The 26,859-nt window shown below is 40.8% G+C and overlaps 2 protein-coding genes and 1 long non-coding RNA gene across 3 annotated transcripts in view; 2 read left to right on the plus strand and 1 right to left on the minus strand.

Annotated features, from left to right (window-relative positions):
- bace2 (beta-secretase 2) overlaps window positions 1-10,959 on the plus strand; it is a 41,401-nt gene extending 30,442 nt beyond the window's left edge. The window contains exons 6-9 of the mRNA XM_061972573.2: window positions 2,491-2,592; window positions 5,874-6,023; window positions 6,094-6,262; window positions 9,597-10,959. Of these exons, the coding sequence (XP_061828557.1) occupies window positions 2,491-2,592; window positions 5,874-6,023; window positions 6,094-6,262; window positions 9,597-9,838 (663 nt within the window). The 3' untranslated portion in view covers window positions 9,839-10,959. The remainder of the gene's footprint in view (window positions 1-2,490; window positions 2,593-5,873; window positions 6,024-6,093; window positions 6,263-9,596) is intronic.
- Window positions 1,028-17,821, minus strand: LOC133614537 (uncharacterized). The gene is made up of 2 exons (XR_009816593.1): window positions 17,696-17,821; window positions 1,028-2,617 (listed from the first exon to the last, which is right to left on the minus strand). It is a non-coding gene; the product is annotated as an uncharacterized lncRNA (long non-coding RNA).
- srsf1a (serine and arginine rich splicing factor 1a) lies at window positions 17,649-25,762 on the plus strand. Its single transcript, XM_061972574.1, has 5 exons — window positions 17,649-17,809; window positions 17,946-18,182; window positions 20,778-20,968; window positions 24,815-24,987; window positions 25,150-25,762. Exons 1-5 carry the CDS (start codon window positions 17,664-17,666, stop codon window positions 25,345-25,347), a joined length of 945 nt encoding a protein of 314 aa, XP_061828558.1. The 5' UTR covers window positions 17,649-17,663; the 3' UTR covers window positions 25,348-25,762.
- The last annotated feature ends 1,097 nt before the right edge of the window (window positions 25,763-26,859 follow it).

Raw genomic sequence — 26,859 nt, forward strand, 5'->3', positions numbered from 1 at the left:
AATAAACACACATGGACTGAAGCTAAATTGTCCACTGCAGCATGTGAATGCAATGAAAAGAATACAATCTGAGCCAACCAGCTGTTAAAATGTTGTCCAGGTTAATGTTTTGGCCATTAAAGGCCCTTCATTTCAAGATTTCAACTGTGATCGGGCTTTAAACAGGTGGCTGACCTGTTCAGATGAGTGTAACTGCTACTGGTCAAATAATGTGAAATAGCATTTGATTTACATGTATGCAATGCCATTTAAATGTATTTATAGATAATAATAATAATAATAAATACTGTGTAGTGTTGTAAATAGTCAACGGGAAGAATTTTAGTAAGATATAAGCCATGAGCACTACACAGCCAGAAAAAAACCTAGGCAGGACAAGTAAAAATATTGGGGCAAGTAGATTTGAGAAGTCAGGCAAGTAGAAAAAAACCTTAACGTTGAACCCTGCATGTGTTGAGCTGCTGCCGCTTAAGGTTAGACGGCACTGTACATAGAGCGGTTCTGCTCGTTAGTACCGGTAATAAATTCTAATGTTGGATGTTCACTCCTTCACACAGATGAGTATAGAAAAATATTTTCAACAGCCGAAAAGGGCTCGACTTGGAGAGGAGGTAGGCCTACAGTCCGGACCACAGGTGCGACCAGTTCAGCAGCAGCAGGAGGAGGAGGAGGAGGAGGTTGACTGACTGTGGCAGGACACCTCTGCCTCTGTTTCACTTCATGTTGCTGGTAAATAATATGGTTGTAGTAGTAGGCTAAAGTTAAATTATTTAGTATTCACTAATTAAAGGGGCAGAGCTTTAAGAGACATTTTAGCTTTTATATTTTATAAGATATATTTTTTGTAAGAACCACAATTAATAAATATATTTCAGTGAATCACTAATTGTTCAAATCTGTATATAAATATGTACATAAAATGTTGTAATTATGTTCCAACTCCGCGTTCTTCTTGGTCATCGCAGCTGCCGCTGCAACCACCCGAGCACACCACCACAAATAGATGCCTGTCCTGTGGGAAACACTGTACACTATGAGTCGGGTGTGTCTTGACCTCCGCGGTGGAGGCTCCGCCGAACCCCTAAGACTGACTCACCGAACCCCTAGGGTTCGATCGAACCCAGGTTAAGAACCACTGATCTAGATCAATAGGTTCTACAGGCCACACTTCTTTAGCCTTGTTCACACTGCCGGTCATTCTGATTATGGTGCCCATATGTGACCTGTATTGGATTTTTTTCATATCATTGTAAGGAACGCAATTGCGATGTTCTTCAAATTTGATAATCGTCATAATTCTTCGCCAAAATAGAGGGGTGCAAATTAAATAATTGACAAACTTACAGAAAATAGGCAAATGTTTTTATGTGTTTAGTACTATTACCATATTTTCCAGACTAGAGAGCACACTGGTATATACGCTTCATTTAATTTTAGAATCAAAAAAATATTTTTCCATATATTAGCTGCACCGGAATATAAGCCGCAGAATTATAAGTTGCTAAATGAGTTATTTACACAGAAAAAAATTATAAATGCTTATTTACATAACATAATTGTTTTCAAACAGTGCCTGTAACACGGCAATAAAAAGGCCGATCAAAGAAAATAGAAGTCATCGTCATTGATCCACTAGCTGCGGAAGCTAGCTCTCCAATCAGCTAAACAGCCTCAATAACGCCACGGTGACAATTTGGTGAATTTACTGAGGAATTTGTGAAACTGAGAGAATGCCGTTGTAAATTAAAATTATTATCACAGACACTTACACACATTAGCCGCACCGTTTTATAAGTCGCAGGTTTCAAAGCATAGGAAAAAATTAGCAGCTTATAGTCCGGAATTTACGGTAATTTTTCCGGAACTCGCCTCAATGTGTCGCCGCTCTTGCCTTCGACTGCTCGCTGACACGCTCTTCAAAGCAGACGTCGAAGCAAATGTACCGCAAACCGCTAGAGCCAAAATACTTGCCCTCTTCCTTCTTAATCGTCTACACGCAATAATTTGGTTAAAAAATGTTGACTTGGATTGCACAAAGTCCTTAAAATTGCCACAAACGCGCCACGACTGAGACGGACTAAAATTGAAGCCATGTTTACTTCTGTAGAGACTGCAGCACGTTGACATCATGTCTGCATGTGGGTCAGAATGCTTACACATTGGACATCGCATTTTTGTAATATGAACGATATTAAAAAGATTGGATTTGCCAAAAAAATTCCAAATTGGACATCCTACCCTGCAGTGTGAACGTAGCCTTTATGCTTCTAAGCTCACTACATTAGTACACAATTCTTGTCCATTGTATTCCTGTTTGACTTAAGGACCAACACTTGTAGCTTATTCTATCCCAAAAGTCATATTGGCACAAGTTCTTGTCAGTGCTTTGAATCCAATGTTGACGTTCTGTCACTCGCTCAAGGTCTTCCATCGGAGTCTTCTCCACTCCCACTGACGAGCCGCACTTCTCTTGTCGCACTTTTCTTTCAGTACAACATGGATAAAGCCATAGTTGACAGCGGCACGACGCTGCTGCGACTCCCCGTCAACGTCTTCAATGCGGTGGTGGACGCCATCACACGCAGCTCTCTGGTACGCCGCCGTCTTCTTCTCCACACTATGATGAAACATGTCAAGAGCAAAGGGATGTGGGGGGGAGGATGGTGCGCCGTTCAAGGACGCAGTTTTTTTAGAATTCTGAATTTTATACATAGTTTATTGTACTTCACTATACAGTATGTCGCAGAAGTGAGTGCAGCACGCACATTTCAGCAAGCATAAATGTATATATTCTCAAGGGACCATACTATAGAAATGAAACCAATATATGCATTAGAGTAGTCAGTGTATAGCAGTACACATTTACTATCCACTGTAAATGAGTCAACACACAGCCGTCATTGTGTACGTAGGCAAGAGAATGTTGTCTTGCCTGCAATGGTCGTACCTAATCACATTTGAATCGATACCGTACTAATTTCCGATTCTCAACGGTACCCAGTTTCCGTACTTTTATGTGTGTTCATGTGTTAATAAATGTTAATTTGTTGAATAATAAAATCTCATTTTTGTATTTAACATTTAAAGGGGCTGTTTGCAACTTGCTTACAGTAACATTTTTCAAAGCAAAACATTGGCTAGCTTAGGATACCATGAGTGGTTAAACAGAACACATTTGTGTTTGAACGGTGTCTATTTTTCCCAATCACTAAGTTTGTGTAGTAACATTTTTTACTGTCTCGCATTAAATGATTGGTGTTTGTAGCGGTCATTCACCCTGTCTCGTCAACACGTGCACACATACAAAAGCAGTCCAAGAGAAGCAAGGAACAATTTGCAGTCATATTGTTGTTGTGATAAAATATACATTCAATGATTGTTAACACTAACTAGCCAAATCGCTATTAATAGCTAACAAGACCTAGAAGCCGGAAGAGGGCGGATATACAGTGTAAAACACATTCACACAGATGTCTAGAGGGCGCTCACTTTCCAAACATCCCCTTAAAAATGAGCTGATAATGATAACTGTGCTGTTCAGTGTTTATATATATTTTTTCCTACACTTATGAGTCCCGCGTCCAAGTATTATATAAAATATTTTGTTGCGCATTACAAAGTGTTTAAACTGTTAGTATTGTATTTAATACACACTAAATGTTTGACTGTAACGTGAATGTTAGTTGTAATTTTTATTAACACATTTGGAGGTGTTGAAAATGCCATGTAAAATCGCTAATGCTAATGCATGTCTATGGAAACTTTAATATAAATTAGTGTCGAGTTAGCGCATTTTGAAAACTGAAGCCTTGCTGTATTTCAGAGTGCTTTTTATCAGGCATTCTTGCTTTGTTAGCATGGAAAATTGTAACATTACTTAAAGGCAGTGGCTGAGTCTGCTGTAAGTACTGCCTGAGTCCTTGTTTGCCGGCCGAGTCTGCAACCAGTTGTGACGTCACGTGCAACAAAGATATCAATATGGCACCGTTTGAGTTTACATAAATCGATACCCGGTAGTACCGAAGGAATTCGGTCATTGCCAAACAAAGTACAGAATTCAGTACCCATCCCTAATAGTGTCCTTGTCTCGGGCTATACAAATGCTAGGGAGAGCTGCGGTTCATTGAGGGAAATGAAACAGAACATGGTCCCCATTCATTAGAGAGTGGTAGTTTTCCAACACGATAAAGAGCACAAACAAATGCATTGTCAAACAGATGGAAGAGTGCAAGGTGCCTAACATCACCAGCTTGATGTGGAGGAGTGGACGTAACCAATAACACTAATTCAATGCTCAAGAGGTTTAAGGCAAATGTAGATAACAATGTTGCTTACACGGGCGGTATAGCTCGGTTGGTAGAGTGACCGTGCCGGCAGCTTGAGGGTTCCAGGTTCAATCCCCGCTTGCGCCATCCTAGTCACTGGCATTGTGTCCTTGGGCAAGACACTTTACCCACCTGCTCCCAGTGCCACCCACACCACTTTAAATGTAACTTAGATATTGGGTTTCACTATGTAAAAGCGCTTTGAGTCACTAGAGAAAAGCGCTATATAAATATACTTCACTTCACTACACTAAGTATTGATATTTTGGACATATTCACTGTGAGGTGTACTCACTTGTCTTGCCTATTTATTTAGTATTTTAGTAGATTCTTATCTATACCTCTACACAAGATGCACTACACTAAATCCCCAAGTTTAGTTTATTTAATTTTTGTCCCGTGAGAAGATATACTGACTGCTGAAATTAATCTCAAATAGTGTCACACTGTACATTTGAATTTAGCTGCAAAGAAATACTAATCATCATATTTACAGTATATCTATTAACCATATTTGTAATGTTGCATTCATTTGTTTAGTTTGGTTTGCTGTCAGTTTTTAAATTCTATTTGCACTATAAAATAACACTATTCTACTTGTTATATTATAATCTATAAGCTATTTATAAACTAATCTGTTTACATATATTATATTTAAACCATTTGGCATGTTAGGACATTTTTGTTTATAGAGCACTTCTCACAGAGAGCTCACAAAGTGCTTCACATGGTTAAAATTTAAATGGTACAATCTAATTTTAGCACATAGCTTGATGCAACAACAGAAACATTGGAACTAGATAATAATATATAAAATAATAAAACGATAATGTAATACTGCAGAAATTTTACGACATACAATCATTTTCGTGGTACTCATTGGGCTAAATCTGCAACCTCGGGTACGTTCGACAAAGATCAAATCGTACAAAAATTGCAGCAATTTTTTCCATAAGAAAAAATGTAAATCACCTAAAAACACCCAAAAATATGAACACAAAAACATTTTACAGAGAATTGTTATAGTTTTACATGCAGAAAACAATGTGAAATATATTTAAATTAAATGCCAAATGTATAAATGAACATTTAACATCACCTTTGTACTTTGCTGGGAGTTCTTTCTTGACTTCAATATAGTTTTCACCTTCTTTGTCAAAGTGCTGGCACTCGCAACTTTCTTTGGCCCCATGGTGTCTTATTTTGCTGTCCAGCAATCTATCCATTTTCTACCGCTTGTCGTATTTAATTAAAAAAAAAAAGTCAAGACTAAATCACCAAAGCATGGGATTCTTTGTTTGGGCACTTGATTCCATACAATGATACACGGGCAAACAGACCAGTTTGGCCATACAATAATTGAGTTGGTTTGAGATAACCAGGACAAACTTGGCGAAAATTTCTGTTGCAAACAGAATCTTACAAAAAGTGGGGGCGTATGAAAACCGAGCTACCACTGTAGCTTCCAATTGTTTTTGGTAATTCAACTTAGATTCTTGATAAAAACCTTAAAAGTCGTTATACTGACATTTTCTGTCTGTCTTTCAGATCCAGGATTTCTCCTCTGGCTTCTGGGACGGCACCAAGCTGGCATGCTGGATGAGGGGAGATACCCCCTGGAGGTTTTTCCCCAAACTGTCCATCTACCTGAGGGATACCAACGCCAGCCAGTCATTCCGCATCACCATCCTGCCTCAGGTACATCAACGCCAACGCCAGCATTCCTAAAAAGAGCGTCTTCATCCTTTGTTTCTCCTGTGTGTTGAAGCTGTACATCCAGCCAATCACAGACGTGGACGGCACACTGGACTGCTACCGTTTTGGAGTGTCTTCGTCCGCTAATGGCCTTGTGATCGGAGCAACGGTGATGGAGGGTTTCTACGTGGTGTTTGATCGTGCCCAGCGCAGACTGGGCTTTGCCCTCAGCAACTGTGCAGGTCAGGCTACATGCAGTGCATATATTTTGGCCACGATAACCACGGTAAAACTCCCAAAGTTTGGTATGACCGCTTTGAATTAATATCATCAAAGATTGATAAGTGTACTTTAAAAAACTTACGGACTGATTGGCGCCAGCTCGCTGACTTTAATGCTAACATGAAAACAAGAGACATGAACGTCTTTCCCCAATAAAAGAATGACATACCGGTACCCCAAAATAAACGTATATAAACACATTTCTGTCTGAGTAACTAAGCTATTTAATTGTGCTGTCTTTGCCTGAGTTCTAGGATTGCTGAGCAGTGTAGGACACGACACACGCCAGAAATAATAGTAATAGACTTTTTTTTTTTTACGCACATTTCATTGAAGTAAACGTTAAAGTGCGAAGGTACGAAATAATGTTTAAAAATGTTATATTTATTTTAGTCTTTTTTTTTAATTGAAATAACGTGGTCCAAAAATGTCAGTGTGTGTGTACAAGTACTTTTTGAGGACATTCAACAATAATAATGATAATTTTGGTCACAATAACCGTCATGTGACATTTTCATATCACTACATCCCTATTATATTGTAAATACTGGACATACTTTCATGCTGACTTCCGGACACGGGTTAAACTATAAACTATTAAAAAGCAAGCAGACGGAACTGAAGCTCTGTCCAGACATGAGTTTTCCCACACTCTAAGGACAAAGATGACTTTTGTTAAGTATTAGGTAAACAGACGTGTCACAGTTTTTGTCTGAGCAATATCATCTCTTTGATTCCTAAACCGCCAAACACATTTGCTTTGATAATTTTCTGTCTCATACGTAATTTCTATTTTGTTTGCTGTAACTAGGAAACCTAAACTATGAATAAATAGGAGAAATGTTGGTTCCTTCTGTTGCAAATGCTCATTCAAATTATATATATATATATATATATATATATATATATATATATATATATATATATATATATATATATATATATATATATATATATATTAGGGGTCTGTGATGAGGTGGCGACTTGTCCGGGGTGTACCCCGCCTTCCGCCCGATTATAGCTGAGATAGGCTCCAGCGCCCCCGCGACCCCAAAGGGAATAAGCGGTAGAAAATGGATGGATGGATGGATGGATATTAGGGGTGTAACGGTACGTGTTTTGTATTGAACCGTTTCAGTACGGGGGTTTCGGTTCGGTACGGGGGTGTACCGAACGAGTTTCTAAGCTAAAGTCTTAACAAACTGCTTTGCTTCTTCTGCCTCTGTCTCAGCCCCACCCACACAACCATCTGATTGGTTACATTCAAAGCGGTAACAGCCAATCAGCAGTGCGTATTCAGAGCGCATGTAGTCAATACTCCTGCGTCGAGCAGATAGGTGTTTAGCAGTTGAGCATAAGGCAGCGTACTCTCCCCAAATTATAATAAACACCCCCCAGTCAACTACTAGTAACATCACTATGAGCCCGTTGACGTTCTAGAAACTTAAACTGCAGCTCAGCTCGCTCGCAGTCCTGGCTTGAGGTGAAGGCTAATTAGCTTTTAGCGTAACGTTAGCTCATTTTGCGGTGTGTGTGTGTGTGTGTGTGTGTGTGTGTGTGTGTGTGTGTGTGTGTGTGTGTGTGCGTGTGTGTGTTAGGGACAGCAAAGCCCTGTCTGTCTGTTATTTCACTTGAACTCCATGGTGTTCAGGGATGAATAGTCTCTCCTATTGCTATTGTACTATTTTTTCAGCTATAGTTACATTAATCATTAGTAATGTAGCAGCCTAGTTTTGAATGGCAGGGTCCCTGCTATCACATGTTGATAAAAATATAACATTTACATAATAAAAATGAACTACAGGCTTCCCAAATGCTGTAATAAATTAAGCGTGATGAGTTGACTTGAAACTGTTTAATGTTGCACTTTTTATATGTAGAAGAAAAGTTTTGTCATTTTATTTAATCTGAGCAACAACTTGAGGCAGTTTAATGTTGATTAACGTGGGCAGAATTATTATAGTGTTCCCAATGTTAAAAGGATAAAGCCATTGTTTACACATTTAGTAAATAAATAACCAAAAAATTTATATTTTGTTGTTTTCTTACTGTACCGAAAATGAACCGAACCGTGACCTCTAAACCGAGGTAGGTACCGAACCAAAGTTTTTGTGTACCGTTACACCCCTAATTTATATATATATATATATATATATATATATATATATATATATATATATATATATATATATATATATATATATACATACAGCTAATGTTTTAAAAGCCCACGGCACATTCTAAAAATACTATTAAAATAAACAAAAACATAACAAAAGCGAAATAAAAAAGCTTAAAGGTTAAATGTAATTTAGAAAAAGTTGCAATGTTGACTAATAAAACAAAGCTGGTTTTTTTTCTTTCAAACTGTCATTGCTCAAAACATAATATTGTATCAAAATCAATGTTATTATGAATTATTGACCTATCAAAGGTTCCGATTACCGTATTTTTCGGACTATAAGTCGCAGTGCTCCAGATTTTTTCCTTCTTTTTATGCATTTTCGGCAGGTGCGACTTATACTCCGAAAAATACGGTACTTCACATCAAATATTCCACTAAGAAAAATATTTTTGGTGGAAGATTTTGCAAACCTGATAAGTAAATAACCAAAAAATTAATATTTTGTTGTTTTCTTACTGTACCGAAAATAGTTTAATCCTTATTAAAGTTAGGAAAATTAGACTGTTATATAGTATACATTTAAAAAAATATGAAATAACTGAAAACATGTTTTATATTCCTAGTTTCTTCAAAATAGCCGCCCTTTGCTCTGATTACTTTTTCGCACACTCTTGTCATTCTCTCGATGAGCTTCAAGAGGTAGTCACCTGAAAGGGTTTTCACTTCACAGGTGTGCTTGAAGCTCATCGAGAGAATGCCAAGAGTGTGCAAAGCAGTAATCAGAGGAAAGGGTGGTTATTTTGAAGAAACTAGATAGGCTCCAGCGCCCCCCGCGACCCCAAAGGGAATAAGCGGTAGAAAATGGATGGATGGATGGAATATAAAACATGTTTTCAGTTATTTCACCTTTTTTTGTTAAGTGCATAACTCCACATGTGTTCATTCATAGTTTTGATGCCTTCAGTGACAATCTACAATGTAAATAGTCATCAAAATAAAGAAAACGCATTGAATGAGGAGAAGGTGTGTCCAAACCTTTGGTCTGTACTGTATATATTGGTATACATATTTAGGTATATTTTTTTTATTTATTAAATGTTTCGGACAAAATTAAATTACACACCCTGATGGTTTTTTTTTTTTGCTTTTTATGTGACACGTCTATGCAGTCAGCGGCGAAGCGCCTCTGTCAGAAATCGCCGGGCCCTTCTCGGCGGTGGACGTGGCGACCGACTGCTCGGGCCGATGGCTGAAGGAGCCGCTGCTCTGGGTCATCTCCTACGCGCTGATGGCCGTCTGCGCCATCATCCTCATCATCCTGCTGCTGCTGCTGGTCCTGCCCTGCCGGCGGCGAAGCTACTCGGGGGAAATCACAGACGAGTCGTCGCTGGTGCGCCACCGCATCAAGTGACTCAGGGGGATTGTGCGGGCAGGGGGCGAGGGGAGCGCCGCCGCAGAGGCGGGAAAAGGGGCACGGCCGCGCACACGGGTGCACACGGAAGCAACGACCACATCACAGAGGATTGATCCTTCCGGTAAACTCTCAATAGACACTGTTTGTGATGGGACAATGAACTAGTCTTGTTTTAACTCTGGATTAGTCAACAGAATGTGAAGGGACAGTTTATCTCACAAGATGTCTGGTGACAGCTTGGGAGATTCCGAAGTGACGTTCATGGACAAAACGTTATTCCAGATGCTTTTATTGTCTGCACCTGTCCATCAGTGACGGGTGGTTTACCCTCTACTACCCCCCAATACCCTGCTTACGTGGTGACCAAAAGCTGCTTAAACAATCACTGATACTTTCATGTCATGTTTACATTACACTTGACGAGTTTCTTTGACACAGAGATTGTGCACTTTCAGAAACCACAAAAAAAAAGAAAGTAGCCTTAAAGTTCCCAAACAAGGGGATTAGTATCAGGACTGTGCCAAAAACCTACCAAATCAACCGAGGTCTCAATGAACAGCAGTGCCTTCCCATTAGCACTTCCTGTTTATACGACCAATGAGGGTTTGCACTTAATTCAATGGTAATAATGCAGCATGTTCATGTATTTTAACTAATTCTATCCAGTGTTTTATCTTTTTATTTAAGTCTTTTGTTTTGAATGTGAGTGTGTATAATGCTTCAGATTTTTTGGCACATGCTGTACAATTGCCATAATTCAAACCAAAGCATATTTTAACTGCCACGGGCACAATCATGTATGAGCAAAGCTAAAATGACCTATAAATCATGGTTGGTTATGAGCCTCTAATATACATATGTGAACCTAGGTGTGGACTCTAATGCCATCTAGTGGATGAGCTGAAGAGTGCAAGCAAATGAAGGAAGGTACAGTACACTGCAATCATTTAAAATTCGCCTTTTTATGAGTGTATTTTTTTGAGTCCTGTAAATAAAGAGCATGTGACCAAAAGACACAAATTTGTACTTGAGGGAGATGTGATATGTATCTCAATGCAAGTTTAGGATAATCACTATTTTGTAAAAATACAGTGGGGCAAAAAAGTATTTAGTCAGCCACCGATTGTGCAAGTTCTCCCACTTAAAATGATGACAGAGGTCTGTAATTTTCATCATAGGTACACTTCAACTGTGAGAGACAGAATGTGAAAAAAAATCCAGGAATTCACATTGTAGGAATATTAAAGAATTTATTTGTAAATTATGGTGGAAAATAAGTATTTGGTCACTTCAAACAAGGAAGATCTCTGGCTCTCACAGACCTGTAACTTCTTCTTTAAGAAGCTCTTCTGTCCTCCTTTCGTTACCTGTATTAATGGCACCTGTCCACAGCCTCAAACAGTCAGACTCCAAACTCCACTATGGCCAAGACCAAAGAGCTGTCGAAGGACACCAGGAAAATAATTGTAGACCTGCACCGGACTAGGAAGAGTGAATCTACAATAGGCAAGCAGCTTGATGTGAAAAAATCAACTGTGGGAGCAATTATCAGAAAATGGAAGACATACAAGACCGCTGATAATCTCCCTCGATCTGGGGCTCCACGCAAGATCTCATCCCGTGGGGTCAAAATGATCATGAGAACGGTGAGCAAAAATCCCAGAACCACACGGGCGGACCTGGTGAATGACCTGCAGAGAGCTGGGACCAAAGTAACAAAGGTTACCATCAGTATCACACTACGCCGACAGGGAATCAAATCCTGCAGTGCCAGACGTGTCCCCCTGCTTAAGCCAGTGCATGTCCAGGCCCGTCTGAAGTTTGCCAGAGAGCACATGGATGATACAGCAGAGGATTGGGAGAATGTCATGTGGTCAGATGAAACCAAAATAGAACTTTTTGGTATAAACTCAACTCGTGTTTGGAGGAAGAAGAATACTGAGTTGCATCCCAAGAACACCATACCTACTGTGAAGCATGGGGGTGGAAACATCATGCTTTGGGGATGTTTTTCTGCTAAGGGGACAGGCAGACTGATCCGTGTTAAGGATAGAATGAATGGGGTCATGTATCGTGAGATTTTGAGCCAAAACCTCCTTCCATCAGTGAGAGCTTTGAAGATGAAACGTGGCTGGGTCTTCCAGCATGACAATGATTCCAAACACACCGCCCGGGCAACGAAGGAGTGGCTCCGTAAGAAGCATTTGAAAGTCCTGGAGTCGCCTAGCCAGTCTCCAGACTTCAACCCTATAGAAAATCTGTGGTGGGAGTTGAAAGTCCGTGTTGCTCGGCGACAGCCCCAAAACATCACTGCTCTCGAGAAGATCTGCATGGAGGAATGGGCCAAAATACCAGCTACTGTGTGTGCAAACCTGGTAAAGACCTATAGTAATCGTTTGACCTCTGTTATTGCCAACAAAGGTTATATTACAAAGTATTGAGTTGAATTTTTGTTATTGACCAAATACTTATTTTCCACCATAATTTACAAATAAATTCTTTAAAAATCCTACAATGTGAATTCCTGGATTTTTTTTTTCACAGTCTGTCTCTCACAGTTGAAGTGTACCTATGATGAAAATTACAGACCTCTGTCATCATTTTAAGTGGGAGAACTTGCACAATTGGTGGCTGACTAAATACTTTGTTGCCCCACTGTATGTCCCCTTTTATTATTTACTTGTCATGTACAATAGAGTAGTTTTGGAGACAATGCAGCATATCATGCACTTTTGTTTTTATTCTGGCGTAACACTGCAACAGAACTATTATCTTATTTTGTGATCGGTCATGTTAGGAGATTTTGGAGACACTGCAGTATATCATGCACTGTTGTGGCTATTTGGGCGTTACACTGCAGCCCAACAATCTTATTTCGGTGAGTACAGCATACAGTTCACTTTATTTGTTATGACTAATGTAAAGTAGTCTTTGAGACACAGCAACATATCACACGCTGTCGTGACTATTCTGGCATAACACTGTAAAACAAGAAGTGTTTTTCGTAAGTTTACCACATAGTTTGAGTTGTTTAATATCGTTAGGAGCATATCATGCACTGTTTTGACTATTCCAGCGTAATACTGCAAAATAAGTATTTTATTGAATCTAGCATAGCATACAGTTCATGTTTTTTACGTGTTAGCAGTCGTGTTGAGTAGTTTTGGAGCCACTGTGGCATATCATGCACTATTGTGACTATTTTAGCAAAACAACTAGCACCTTATTTCACCAGCATAGTATGCAGTTAAGTTGTTTATTTGCTATCTGTCGTAAGGAGTAATTTTGGAGACAGGGCAGCATACCATGCATTGTTGTGACCATTCTGGCAAAATCCTGTACAAGAATATTAGCTCTTTATGTGGAGTCGTTTTTGAGACAGGGCATCATATCATGCAGTGTCGCGACTATTTCGACATAACGCTGCACAACAAGTAACATATTTTGCCAGCACAGCCTACAGTTCTTGATATTTATTTGCTGTTGGTTATGTGGAGTTGTTTTGGATACAAGGCAGCATTTCATGCACTGTTGTGACTCTTGTAGCATAACGTTGCAAAACAAGAAACATCTTATATTGCCAGCATAGAATGAACTTCCTGTTTATCTGCTATCCGCAGTGTTCTGGAGTAGTTTTGGAGACAGCCTATCATGCATGATTTCTGTCATTTGGAGAAATAATGGCATAGCATGCACTGTTGTGACTATTCCAGCGCAATACTGCAAAATAAGAAGTATTTTGCTGAATCAATTATAGCATACAATTAATTTTTCTCTGTTTGCCAGCAGTCTTGTGGAGTAGTTTTGGAGACATTGCAGCATACCATGCACTGTTGTAACTATTTGTGTTGTTTATTTGCTATCCGTCATATGGCGCAGTTTTGGAGATGGGCCAGCATATCATGCATTGTTGTGACTATTCTAGCATAATACTGCACAACAAGAATTATACTTTGTGGCACTTACAGTTCTTATTATTTATTAGGCTTTGGTTATGTGGAGTCGTTTTGGAGACAGGGCAGCATGTCATGCAGTGTCGTGACTATTCTAGCATAACGCATTGTTGTGACTATTCTAGCATAATACCTACCGCACAACAAGAATTATACTTTGCTTGCACCGCTTACAGTTCTTATTTATTAGGCTTTGGTAATGTGGAGTCGTTTTGAAGATACTGCAACATACCATGCACAAAACTAGCACCTTATTTCACCAGCATAGTATACAGTTTGTGTTGTTTGTTTGCCATCCGTCATATGGCGCCGTTATGGAGACAGGGCAGCATATCATGCACTGTTATGACTATTGTAGCATAACATTGCAAAACAAGAAGCATCTTATTTTGCCAGCATAGAATTAAGTTCCTGTTTATTTGCTATCGACAGTGTTCTGGAGTAGTTTGCATGCTTTCTGTCATTTGGAGAAATAATGGCATAGCATGCACTGTTGTGACTATTCCAGCGCAATACTGCAAAATAAGAAGTGTTTTGCTGAATCTATTATAGCATACAATTAATTTTTCTCTGTTTGCCAGCAGTCTTGTGGAGTAGTTTTGGAGGCATTGCAGCATACCATGCACTGTTGTAACTATTTGTGTTGTTTATTTGCTATCCGTCATATGGCGCAGTTTTGGAGATGGGCCAGCATATCATGCATTGTTGTGACTATTCTAGCATCATAATGCACAACAAGAATTATACTTTGCTCGCACTTACAGTTCTTATTATTTATTAGGCTTTGGTTATGTGGAGTCGTTTCGGAGACAGGGCAGTATATCATGCACTGTTATGACTATTCTAGTATAACATTGCAAAACAAGAAGCATCTTATTTTGCCAGCATAGCATTATGTTCATGTTGCTTGTCTACTATCGTCAGTGTTCTGGAGTAGTTTTGAAAGCAACGTATCGTGCATGCCATCGATCATGTGGAGTTGTTTGGAGACACAACAGCATATCATGCACTGTTGTGACTATCCATGCATCCATCTTCTTCCGCTTATCTAAGGTCGGCTCGCGGGGGCAGCAGCCTAAGCAGAGATGCCCAGACTTCCTTTTCCCCAGCCACTTCATCCAGCTCCTCCCGGGGGATCCCGAGGAGTTCCCAGGCCAGCCAGGAGACATAGTCTTCCCAACGTGTCCTGGGTCTTCCCCTTGGCCTCCTACCGGTCGGACGTGCCCTAAACACCTCCATAGGGAGGCGTTCGGGTGGCATCCTGACCAGATGCCCGAACCACCTCATCTAGCTCCTATCAGCGGCTTTACTTCGAGCTCCTCCCGGATGACAGAGCTTCTCACCCTATCTCTAAGAGAGAGCCCCGCGACCCGGCGGAGGAAACTCATTTTGGCCGCTTGTACTCGTGATCTTGTCCTTTCGGTCCTAACCCAAATCTCATGACCATAGGTGAGGATTGGAACATAGATCGGCTCAGCTCCTTCTTCACCACAACGGATCGATACAGCGTCCGCATTACTGAAGACGCCGCACCGATCCGCCTGTCGATCTCACGATCCACTCTTCCCTCACTCGTGAACAAGACTCCGAGGTACTTGAACTCCTCCACTTGGGGCAAGATCTCATCCCCGACCCGGAAATGGCACTCCACCCTTTTCCGGGCGAGAACCATGGACTCGGACTTGGAGGTGCTGATTCCCATCCCAGTCGCTTCACACTCGGCTGCGAACCGGTCCAGTGAGAGCTGAAGATCTTGGCCAGATGAAGCCACATCATCTGCAAAAAGCAGAGACCTAATCCTGCAGCCACCAAACCCTGACTGCGCCTAGAAATTCTGTCCATAAAAGTTATGAACAGAATCTGTGACAAAGGGCAGCCTTGGCGGAGTCCAATCCTCAGTGGAAATGGGTCTGACTCACTGCCGACAATGCGGACCAAGCTCTTACACTGATTGTCAGGTTCAAACACTGATGACATCTATTAAACAATACAAGAAGCAAGGAATTAAACAGAGACAGAATTAAATTTGGCTCAATTGAGGAGAGAAGCATCTGGGCTGTACTCTTGTACAGTCTCCATCACGCTCTGGGGAAAGATTGTACGCCTCCTCTTTTATTTGGGCTTTCCCTGATTACATGGCAACAGCTGTTTCTAAGGGACGGGGGTCGTAAACAGCCATCGCTTTTGATTACAACAGTTCAAAGAAAAGGTCCTGCTTCCTGCCCGCTTTGTAGTTCTTGGGTCAAGACAAAATCTTTCTGTGGATTACAACAGAAGAAAGAAACAGAACACCAACAGCGGAGTTTTACAAGCCTTCTTCTTGGTAGGTTCAAAGACAGCTTTTGTCCTCTCGCCGGGAACTCATTGAAACACAAAGTTTTGTGATAACTTAGATACAATTATTCTGACACTGATCATACAAGGAGCGGTCCGCCACAATCAGACAGTCCGACACCACATACTCTCTGAGCACTCCCCACAGGACGTGCCCGCTCGAATGCCTTCTCCAAGTCCACAAAGCACATGTAGACTGGTTGCGCAAACTCCCATGCACCCTCAAGGACCCTGACGAGAGTATAGAGCTGGTCCACAGTTCCAAGACCAGGACGAAAACCACACTGTTCCTCCTGAATCCGAGCTTCGACTATCCGGCGTAGCCTCCTCTCCAGTACACCTGAATAGACCTTACCGGGAAGGCTGAGGAGTGTGATCCCACGATAGTTGGAACACACCCTCCGGTTTTTGATTGATTGATTGAGACTTTTATTAGTAGATTGCACACATACTTGCCAACCTTGAGACCTCCGAATTCGGGAGGTGGGGGTGTGGGGGCGTGGTTAAGAGGGGAGGAGTATATTGACAGCTAGAATTCACCAAGTCAAGTATTTCATACATATATATATATATATATATATATATATATATATACACACACATCCTGAAAATATGCAAACAAAACTGTGTTTAGATAATTGATACTTCAAACTTGCATAAATAAATATTAAGGAATATAACATAACTTGACTTCTGAGAGTTTCAAAATGTAATGAATAAAATGCTAAAGTTGTTGATAAAAAAGCAATTATTTTAATAATTAAATATGGTCATTTTAAATTAATTATTATGATCATTTAAAATCAATTATTTCAAATATGTTTATTTTAATGTATAATTCTATGGCTGGATGTAATAAGGAGTCACAAAAAAATACAAATATAAACACAATTAATTTTGATGTTTTTAGCAAAATATAGTAAAAATGTTTTTTTTTTCGTTTTTTTCTTAATTAATAAATATATTTATTTTTAGGTAAAATAAACACAATAATACAATTTATCTCTAGTCTGGATGATTTAGTTCTTGTCACCCTGTTGTCCTCCCGTCATGAAAAAAAGGCTGTCCTCACTCAGGTCCGCATGGAGCTGGAGGGGGCGTGGCTTCCAGCTCCGGCTGAAAATCGGGAGATTTTCGGGAGAATATTTGCCCCGGGAGGTTTTCGGGAGAGGCGCTGAATTTCGGGAGTCTCCCGGAAAATTCGGGAGGGTTGGCAAGTATGATTGCACAGTACAGTACATATTCCGTACAATTGACCACTAAATGGTAACACCCGAATAACTTTTTCAACTTGTTTAAGTCGGGGTCCACGTTAATCAATTCATGGTTCCCCTTCTTAAAGAGAGGAGGAACCACCACATTTGATAAGAATCCAGCATAGCGTACAGTTCATGCAGTTCATTTTCTATGGGAGTAGTTTTGGAGGGAAAATGCTCCTCTATTGTTACATGGCAATGCTCATTGCATTCTTTCCAATTCATGATATATGGCCATTACAAGTTGTGGAGCGACTCTTGAATTGACTGTAAGAAACGATGCGTGTCGTGACGTCATCGGGTCCACTTACTCAGCTCCAGTACGTGGCGGACTACTTTATTACGCGGAGGCGCACCAGTCCTGAATGCGGCGCCACAGGAAGGAAGTCCGGCACTGAAGGGAAAGGCGTCTGGTTGCCGCCGCGGTGAGGACGGGGACCGTCTGCACACAAAACAACAACCAGAAAGCGTTAACCGGACCACTTTTGCCATTTAAAAAAAAATCCTTGTATCTGTATCGCGTTTCCGCTCAATTTTGACTTTTTAAATTCCTTTTTATAGCAACGAGTCGCCTTTATTAAAGCAGCGACCAGTCCCCCATTCATCCGCGATGTCTGGCGTGGTGAGAGGCCCGGCAGGGAACAACGACTGCCGAATCTACGTAGGCAACCTTCCCCCTGATATTCGCACGAAAGACGTGGAGGAGGTGTTCTACAAGTACGGCGCCATTCGGGATATCGACCTGAAAAACAGACGAGGTGGACCGCCGTTCGCTTTCATTGAGTTCGAAGACCCAAGGTAAGACGCTATTGCTAGCTTAGCTAAACCCCAGCAAAGGGCCGCCATTTTACGGCTAACACCCACTAGCTGTTACACTTTCAATACTATGCTCACTTTTGCCTTTTACGGGGCTTTTGGTTTAATTCTCCCTGCGAGTATTTGTTAAACGAGCCTTCTGTTGTTTTGTCCGCCCCCTAACACCTCGCACACTACTTAAATGCGTGTTAGCAAACAATGCTAGCTGTTAACATGTGCTTTTAACTTGCGAGCTTCTCACCGTGGCGCGGTTGGGAGAGTGGCCGTGCCAGCAACCTGAGGGTTCCTGGTTCGATCCCCGGCTTCTACCACGTCCGTTTTGTCCTTGAGCAAAAGACACTTCACCCTTGCTCCCGATGGTCGTGGTTAGCTCCCGCCATCAGTGTGTGAATGTGGAAATAGTGTCAAAGCGCTTTGAGTACCTTGAAGGTAGAAAAGTGCTATACAAGTATAACCCATTTTACCATTACCTTTTATTTATATACAAACCCTGTTTCCATATGAGTTGGGAAATTGTGTTAAATGTAAATATAAACGAATACAATGATTTGCAAATCCTTTTCAACCCATATTTAATCGAATGCACTACTAAGACAAGATATTTGATGTTTAAACTTTGTTTGTTTTTTGTAAATAATAATTAACTTAGAATTTCATGGCTGCAACACGTGCCAAAGTAGTTGTGAAAGGGCATGTTCACCACTGTGTTACATGGCCTTTCCTTTTAACAACACTTCGTAAACGTTTGGGAACTGAGGAGACACATTTTTGAAGCTTCTCAGGTGGAATTATTTCCCATTCTTGCTTGATGTACAGCTTAAGTTGTTCAACAGTCCGGGGGTCTCCGTTGTGGTATTTTAGGCTTCATAATGCATAATACACCCCATACCATACCATCACAGATGCTGGCTTTTCAACTTTGCGCCTATAACAATCCGGATGGTTCTTTTCCTCTTTGGTCCGGAGGACACGACGTCCACAGTTTCCAAAAACAATTTGAAATGTGGACTCGTCAGACCACAGAACACTTTTCCACTTTGTATCAGTCCATCTTAGATGAGCTCAGGCCCAGCGAAGCCGACTGTGTTTCTGGGTGTTGTTGATAAACGGTTTTCGCCTTGCATAGGAGAGTTTTAACTTGCACTTACAGATGTAGCGACCAACTGTAGTTACTGACAGTGGGTTTCTGAAGTGTTCCTGAGCCCATGTGGTGATATCCTTTACACACTGATGTCGCTTGTTGATGCACTACAGCCTGAGGGATCGAAGGTCACAGGCTTAGCTGCTTACGTGCAGTGATTTCTCCAGATTCTCTGAACCCTTTGATGATATTACGAATCGTAGATGGTGAAATCCCTAAATTCCTTGCAATAGCTGGTTGAGAAAGGTTTTTCTTAAACTGTTCAACAATTTGCTCACGTATTTGTTGACAAAGTGGTGACCCTCGCCCCATCCTTGTTTGTGAAAGACTGTGCATTTCATGGAATCTACTTTTATACCCAATCATGGCACCCACCTGTTCCCAATTTGCCTGTTCACCTGTGGGATGTTCCAAATAAGTGTTTGATGAGCATTCCTCAACTTTATCAGTATTTATTGCCACCTTTCCCAATCAGTTTGGAACATCAAATATGTTGTCTTTGTAGCATATTCAACTGAATATGGGTTGAAAATGATTTGCAAATCATTGAATTCCGTTTATATGTACATCTAACACAATTTCCCAACTCATATGGAAACGGGTTTTGTATATATGTACAGCTCCACTAATGGACATTGGAGTGTTACTTTCAAAGGCAAAATTAAAGTATTGCTAGAAACATAATTTTATATGGGGCTGTATTGTAATAAATGTATAGTACATGTTCCAAAAAGAAAAAAAGCATAAAACACCACCAGAATTAGAGATATTACAAGTCAAAGTGATGAAGCTTAGTGTTACGCTCATGACTTGGTGTAACTAAACATTAAGATGAAGGCAATTGCGTTTTATTGATATTTGAAATGTATTCAATGTTTATAAATGAATATTGAAATGTATTCAATGTTTATAAATGAATATTTAAATATACTAAATGTAAAAAGGGAATAAATATTCAAAATAAGATCATTAAATGAAATCTAGTTTGGTTACGTCATCATGAGCACAACACAAGGTTGTAAAAGTTTCAACTACAATTCTAAATAAGATGTCAAAAGCAAACTGAAATCAAATACACACAGCTTAAAGATTGATCAATACCTATTTAAATTTATTAATACATAAATATGATTATTTATCAAAATATAAAAGAAATATACCTGAACAGAACGCTCATGATGGTTACACCAAAAAGTAACGCTATGAATTGCGTTTTCCCAAGTTTTTGTGGCATTTTTATGCTATTTCCAAGCATCTCCTTTTTATTATCGTTGATTTTAAATGGTCAAACTAATGCATATTGTATATGCATGCCCTAGTAAACAAAAAAAGTCATATTTATTTTGGTTGTTACATTTTGAAGTACATTTGTGCATGTGGGTGCGAATGTACCCATTACCAGAGCTGTACACATATATATGCTCCGTTTTTGACAGGGATGCCGGCGATGCAGTCTATGGCCGGGATGGATACGACTACGACGGCTACAGGCTCCGTGTCGAGTTCCCCCGGAGCAACAGGGGCGCCGGTAGAGGCAGTTTCAGCGGGGGCGGTGGAGCCGGTGGAGCCCCGAGAGGCCGCTATGGTCCTCCATCCAGGCGCTCCGAGTACAGAGTTGTAGTGTCCGGTAAGAAAACCAAAGAATCTAAGGCCATGTCCACACCAACATGGAGCGTTTCAAAAACACATATTTGGGGTTGAAACAATCCCCATCCACACAAGTGTAGTTTCAAAAGTGTCTTGTGTCTACACATAAACGCATACACTTGCTGTCATGCACATTTTGTCCAATCAGAAGCCTGAAAAAAGCAGCAATATCTGACTTGGTGGCATTACACACCTGTTATGTTTATTTTGATGTACTAGACATACACAATGACATGTACATTACCTTTAAAACCAGCCTGCATGTACACAGAGCCCTGGAAACATTATCAAAGAGCGAATGCACACCTGTGCTGCTGAAACCCAACATTTATAGAATTATAACATGTTGAGCAACATGGTGATGTATTACATGTGCAGTGAAGTGTACATTATTTCTAAAATCAGCACACACTAACAAGCCAAGGAAACCATTTTGCATGTTTAAGTGCTTAAAGTTAAAGTACCAATGATTGTCACACACACTAGGTGTGGCGAAATTATTCTCTGCATTTGACCCATCACCCTTGATCACCCCCTGGGAGGTGAGGGGAGCAGTGGGCAGCAGCGGTGGCCGCGCCCGGGAATCATTTTTGGTGATTTAACCCCCAATTCCAACCTTTGATGCTGAGTGCCAAGCAGGGAGGTAATGGGTCCCATTTTTGTAGTCTTTGGTATGACTCGGTTGGGGTTTGAACTCACAACCTACCGATCTCAGGGCGGACACTCTAACCACTAGGTCACTGAGTAGGTTATATAAGCACACGGACGTGCGCGTACTCCTGCAAAACTGTCGTGGAATTATAAAGCATTTAATCACCGATATAGTGATATATTACATAAGTAATGAAGTGTATATTGTCTTTAACATCAGTACACACTACAAGGAGGACACTACATTGTTTTTTTAGTTGCTTGGTGGCTTTTTATGCGCGACCACGAACGCGCATAAACCGGCTCCATCTACAAATATGGAAGCAACACACGTAAGCTAACTTCATGATTTGTCGTTAAACAAGGACTAAAAACATAAGATAATGTTGCACCTTTCTTATGACACTGAGCAAAAAGTCTTGCTTGTCAAAGTTGTCCCATCAGCTGGAGGTTCGACAGCGATTGTATCTAAAACAGCTGACTGTCATTAGCGTCGGCGGGAGTGTCGCAAAGCCCATTTTGATGTCTTTTTACTAATGTAGAGTGAAAATAGCAGCATGTTTACATTCAAACATACATTAGTCCTCTTATAGTGTTTAAAGGCAGTGTTGTTGAGCTTGGAAAGGACAGCATACTACCGTGACATCATAAGTCTCAGTTTGTGCCGTGTACACGCATAAGCAAAGCGGAGAGTTTTGAATCTACAATTTGGCCAGAGTTTGCAAAAGTCTGCGTTTTTAAAGACAAAAAAAGTATGCGTCTGCGTGTGGACAAGAGGCCTAATCGCAGCGATAGGTATGCGTGTATTAAGTATCTATTCGTGTGGACATGGCCTAAGTATGGTGCATGCATTGTTGTCGTGTTTCTGTGCTGTGCTCAGCTTCCCAAATTATGCCATCATGCTGACCCCCCAAAAACGGGTTTTAATTTTAGCTATTCAAAGGCAAATGGCTTGACAGTATGCAGCTAACATCCGCAGACTGTTAATATCAAGTAATGTAAGTGGAGGACATCTTTTGAAGTTTTGTAGGTGTGAGGTAAAAATGTATTGTTGAATGAACCACAAAGTATTTGTGGAGGGCTTTGATGTTGTAAACATCTCTGACTGAGACCAATGTGATCAGAGTAGTTTTTATCTGACAGAGCCAGTAGACTATGACCATGAATGTACTTTAGTAGCACAATGGGAGATGTGCACTCACATTAGCACAAATATAGTTGCTCACAACCTGCTCCAGAAGACCGCTCATATTCTAAAGTATATTTGGTAGAAATAAAGTGTTCACTACGTGTGAAGTCAATCAATCAATCAATGTTTATTTATATAGCCCTAAATCACAAGTGTCTCAAAGGGCTGCACAAGCCACAACGACATCCTCGGTACAAAGCCCACATAAGGGCAAGGAAAAACTCACCCCGGTGGGACGTCGATGTGAATGACTATGAGAAACCTTGGAGAGGACCGCATATGTGGGTAACCCCCCCACCGCCCACCCCACCCTACCCTAGGGAAGTCCAAGTGTCCATGTACTGTGAGACTATATGAGTCATACCAAAGACTATAAAAATGGGACCCATTACCTCCCTTCTTGGCACTCAGCATCAAGGGTTGGAATTAGGGGTTAAATCACCAAAATGATTCCCGAGTGCGGCCACAGCTGCTGCTCACTGCTCCCCTCACCTCCTAGGGGGTGGAACAAAGATTGGGTCAAATGCAGAGGTTAATTTCACCACACCTAGTGTATGTGTGTGACTATCAGTGGTACTTTAACTTTACTGTCCCTTTTCTGGTTGACCTATGACATCACACTAACCAACTGCGGATTCTTGCAACTTGTTTTAACTGATGTCCGCTGTAATATTAGTTCAGATTACAAGTATTACGTCTGTAATGGCTATGCTGATGTCAAATAGCAGACACCATCAATAAATTATCTTGAATTGCGCTACGAACATAACTCTACTACCTAAAATGTATTGGGGCGGAGGCAGGTCCAAAGCAAAGAAAGACCGGCAGAATAATTTTTTTATTTCATAAGGCACTTTCGATTAACAGGAGTTTTTAATCCGAAGGAAAAGACAGTTGGTGCCACGGATGATACTGTTCCAGATGAAGGTTGCTATTGTTCTGGACTGTCGGGCCAGTCGTGCAGTTATTGTTAATTAGTTTGGAGTGCACAATTACAGCGTGAAGAGGCTTGCGTACGCTTTATTATTCGCCTTTTAATACACCTGATTCATTATCTTTTATTTCGTTCGGGAGTCAGAATCAAGCCGGCATTTTACATTTCCTTAGCTATCTTCTTAAAAAAATCTGCTTTTTTTTCTCCCATCGGTGCACTTCAAAATGTTACCTTCTTTTAATTTGTGAAGTCAATAAACAGTCTCTTATCCATTGCTATTGTTGCTACGTTTTTATTGAATGGTATCTGCTTCCGGGTTGTATCCGGGGCGTTGGGACTGGCGCAATACGAAGGGTCTTCTCCTGATGTATACACCCACTCGAGAAATCTGGTTTCCAATCGCATAATCCAGGTGTGTAAGTCCAATTTTTCAAAAACCAAACACGTTCGGATTAAGGTGTCTCCATGGCAAATTCGACTAATTTAGTGCATGCACACGTGCTGACTGACACATAGTCAAGCCTCCATGTTACTACAGGTTTTCACAACCATGTCAGTCCTCTGTACACATGTACAAAAGGTGCAATGGAGTGCAAGTTACAAAAAAAATGTAAAATCCAGTTTGGAAAAACATCCCAATACTCGTACTGCTGTTTGTCTTGTAGAGCAGTTTTGTAGAGACAGTAGTATGTCATGCACTGTTGTGAATATTATTGCATAACACTGCAAGCAAGTATATGACTTTGCCAGCATTGCATACATTTCATGTTCTTTATTCTCTGTCAGCCATGTAGAGTTAAGTATGGAGACAGTGCAGGATACCATGCACTGTAGTGACTAATAATACTGTAAAAGAGAAACATCTCATCTCACCTGCAGAGAATATAGTCCATGTTCTTAATTGCCTCGTGTCGTGTAGAGCAGTTTCGGAAACACGGCAGCATATCATGCAACGCCATTACTATTTTTATCTCAGCACGTGCACACGAATACACTAAGTCCTAATAGGGAAAATGTAATGTCATCATACAATGCCTGTCATTGTTTTTTAGGTCTCCCTCAGAGTGGCAGCTGGCAGGACCTGAAGGACCACATGCGTGAAGCAGGGGACGTGTGCTACGCCGACGTCTACAGAGATGGAACCGGTGTTGTAGAGTTTGTGCGCAAGGAAGATATGACCTATGCCGTTCGAAAGCTGGACAACTCCAAATTCCGCTCGCACGAGGTATGTGTACTGATTTGGTCTCTTGGCATGGATTGTGTGTCTTTGCTGTGCAAAAGGTGAGTACTCTCTGGACGCGCGCCTCTTCGTCTCCTCTATGGACTGTCCTCGCACCCAGGGAAGGAATGTTGTCCCTTCAATATCCAGTTCTCTTGTGTCCGCCAGGGAGAGACGGCTTACGTTCGCGTGAAAGTAGACGGTCCCCGCAGCCCCAGTTACGGAAGATCCCGCTCCCGCAGCCATGGCAGCAGAAGCCGCAGTCGCAGCATCAGCCGGAGCCGCAGCGATTCTCGAGGCCGCGACAGAGCATCGCCACGCTACTCGCCTCGTCCCAGCCGCTCTCGATCCCGCTCTCGCTCCTAAAAACTGATGTTTTCTCCTTCCCTCCCATCTTGATGTACCCAACGTTGACACAATCTTCCCACTGTTTTTACCTCATGAGATCTCAGCTGTTGTTTTTTTATTTTGGTCCTGGTGTGCTTGTGGATGAGCTTGGTATGTAGATGTACCCCTTCCCTTCCTCCTCCTCCTCTTTTCTTTCTTCCCTTTTGTCTTCTCTGCTTTTTTTCCTTTAAAATGTGCTGAGCTTCAAAAATGTTGAGTTGTAAAGCAAACTCAATGTTTTTGTAAGTTGTTTTATTGTTTTTTTTATACTAGATGCTTCTCATTGGGTATTTGTGGGAGGACTGTTTGGACAAAGCCCAACATTTAACTGTATTTTACCTTGTGTCTTCCTTTAGACATCTGAAGAGAAGGATTAAAGTGATTTGGAATAAAACCATTGTGGAGCACATTTCATTTGTATGGTCAGGATAGGACATCAGGTCAAGGCAAATGGTATGCTTCATATTCCATAAATTGTTTTTTGTTATAGATTGCTTTGTTGTGCATGTCTTTGGCAAAGGCCATTTGTGCTGCATTTCGTCATAGATGACAAATTGTAACATGTCTTTACGGCCTGACACCAGAAAAAGTCAAGTGTTGTGAAGTCTAACATCTTTGCTTGCTGTCAAATGAAACAGACTAAATGTGCTGCAAAAGCAACCCTCCTTAATTAGCGATTTTTTGTAATTTGGCAAAAAAAAAAAAGATAACATGAGTGCTCAAAAAATTTGGCCCAAAATCTTGACATTCTATTCTAACGGTCTGCCTCTGATTTTCTTCCTGGTATTTCAAGGTTTTGATTGGAGAGGAGTGGCTCAGTGGATCCCAATCCTTGGAGCTGGATGAGTGGATCGATTAGGAAAGTGATAGGCAAGGATGGATGCTCGGAACGGGATCCATTTTTCCAGGATTTTCAAAATTGCAGAACTAATTTTAACGGGATGTCCCGGAGCAACTTTTATTTTTTTAAATAGCCTGCCACCTGCCTCTTTTTTTTTTCTTTTCTTTTCTTTTTTTTTTTTAAAAGTTTTTCAGTGATAATAGTTGACAAGCAAAACAGGACCAGGAAGTTGGATCAAAGGATGGAATCGTAGATGCCTGGTATGAGGGAATCAAAATTTGGGGGAGGGGTTTAATATGCGGGGGGGAACTCGTTTGTATCTTGATTTTGCTTAACTTTTCCTCCTTTTCTTCTAGCATTTTCAATAAAAGCACATCAAATGAGCTGAAGAAGCCTGTTTTTTTTTACATTTTTTACCAAAACAAACTTTTTATCTCCATTCAAAATGATTTAACATCTTTGCATTATAGCTGCTTAGTATGTGGCTCGTACTTAAAGTTAAAGTACCAATGATTGTCACACACACACACACACTAGGTGTGGTGAAATTTGTCCTCTGCATTTGACCCTTGTTCACCCCCTGGGAGGTGAGGGGAGCAGTGGGCCCAGGAATCATTTTTGGTGATTTAACCCCCAATTCCAACCCTTGA

Source organism: Nerophis lumbriciformis, linkage group LG17 (genome assembly GCF_033978685.3).
Source record: "Nerophis lumbriciformis linkage group LG17, RoL_Nlum_v2.1, whole genome shotgun sequence".
NCBI lineage: Eukaryota > Metazoa > Chordata > Actinopteri > Syngnathiformes > Syngnathidae > Nerophis > Nerophis lumbriciformis.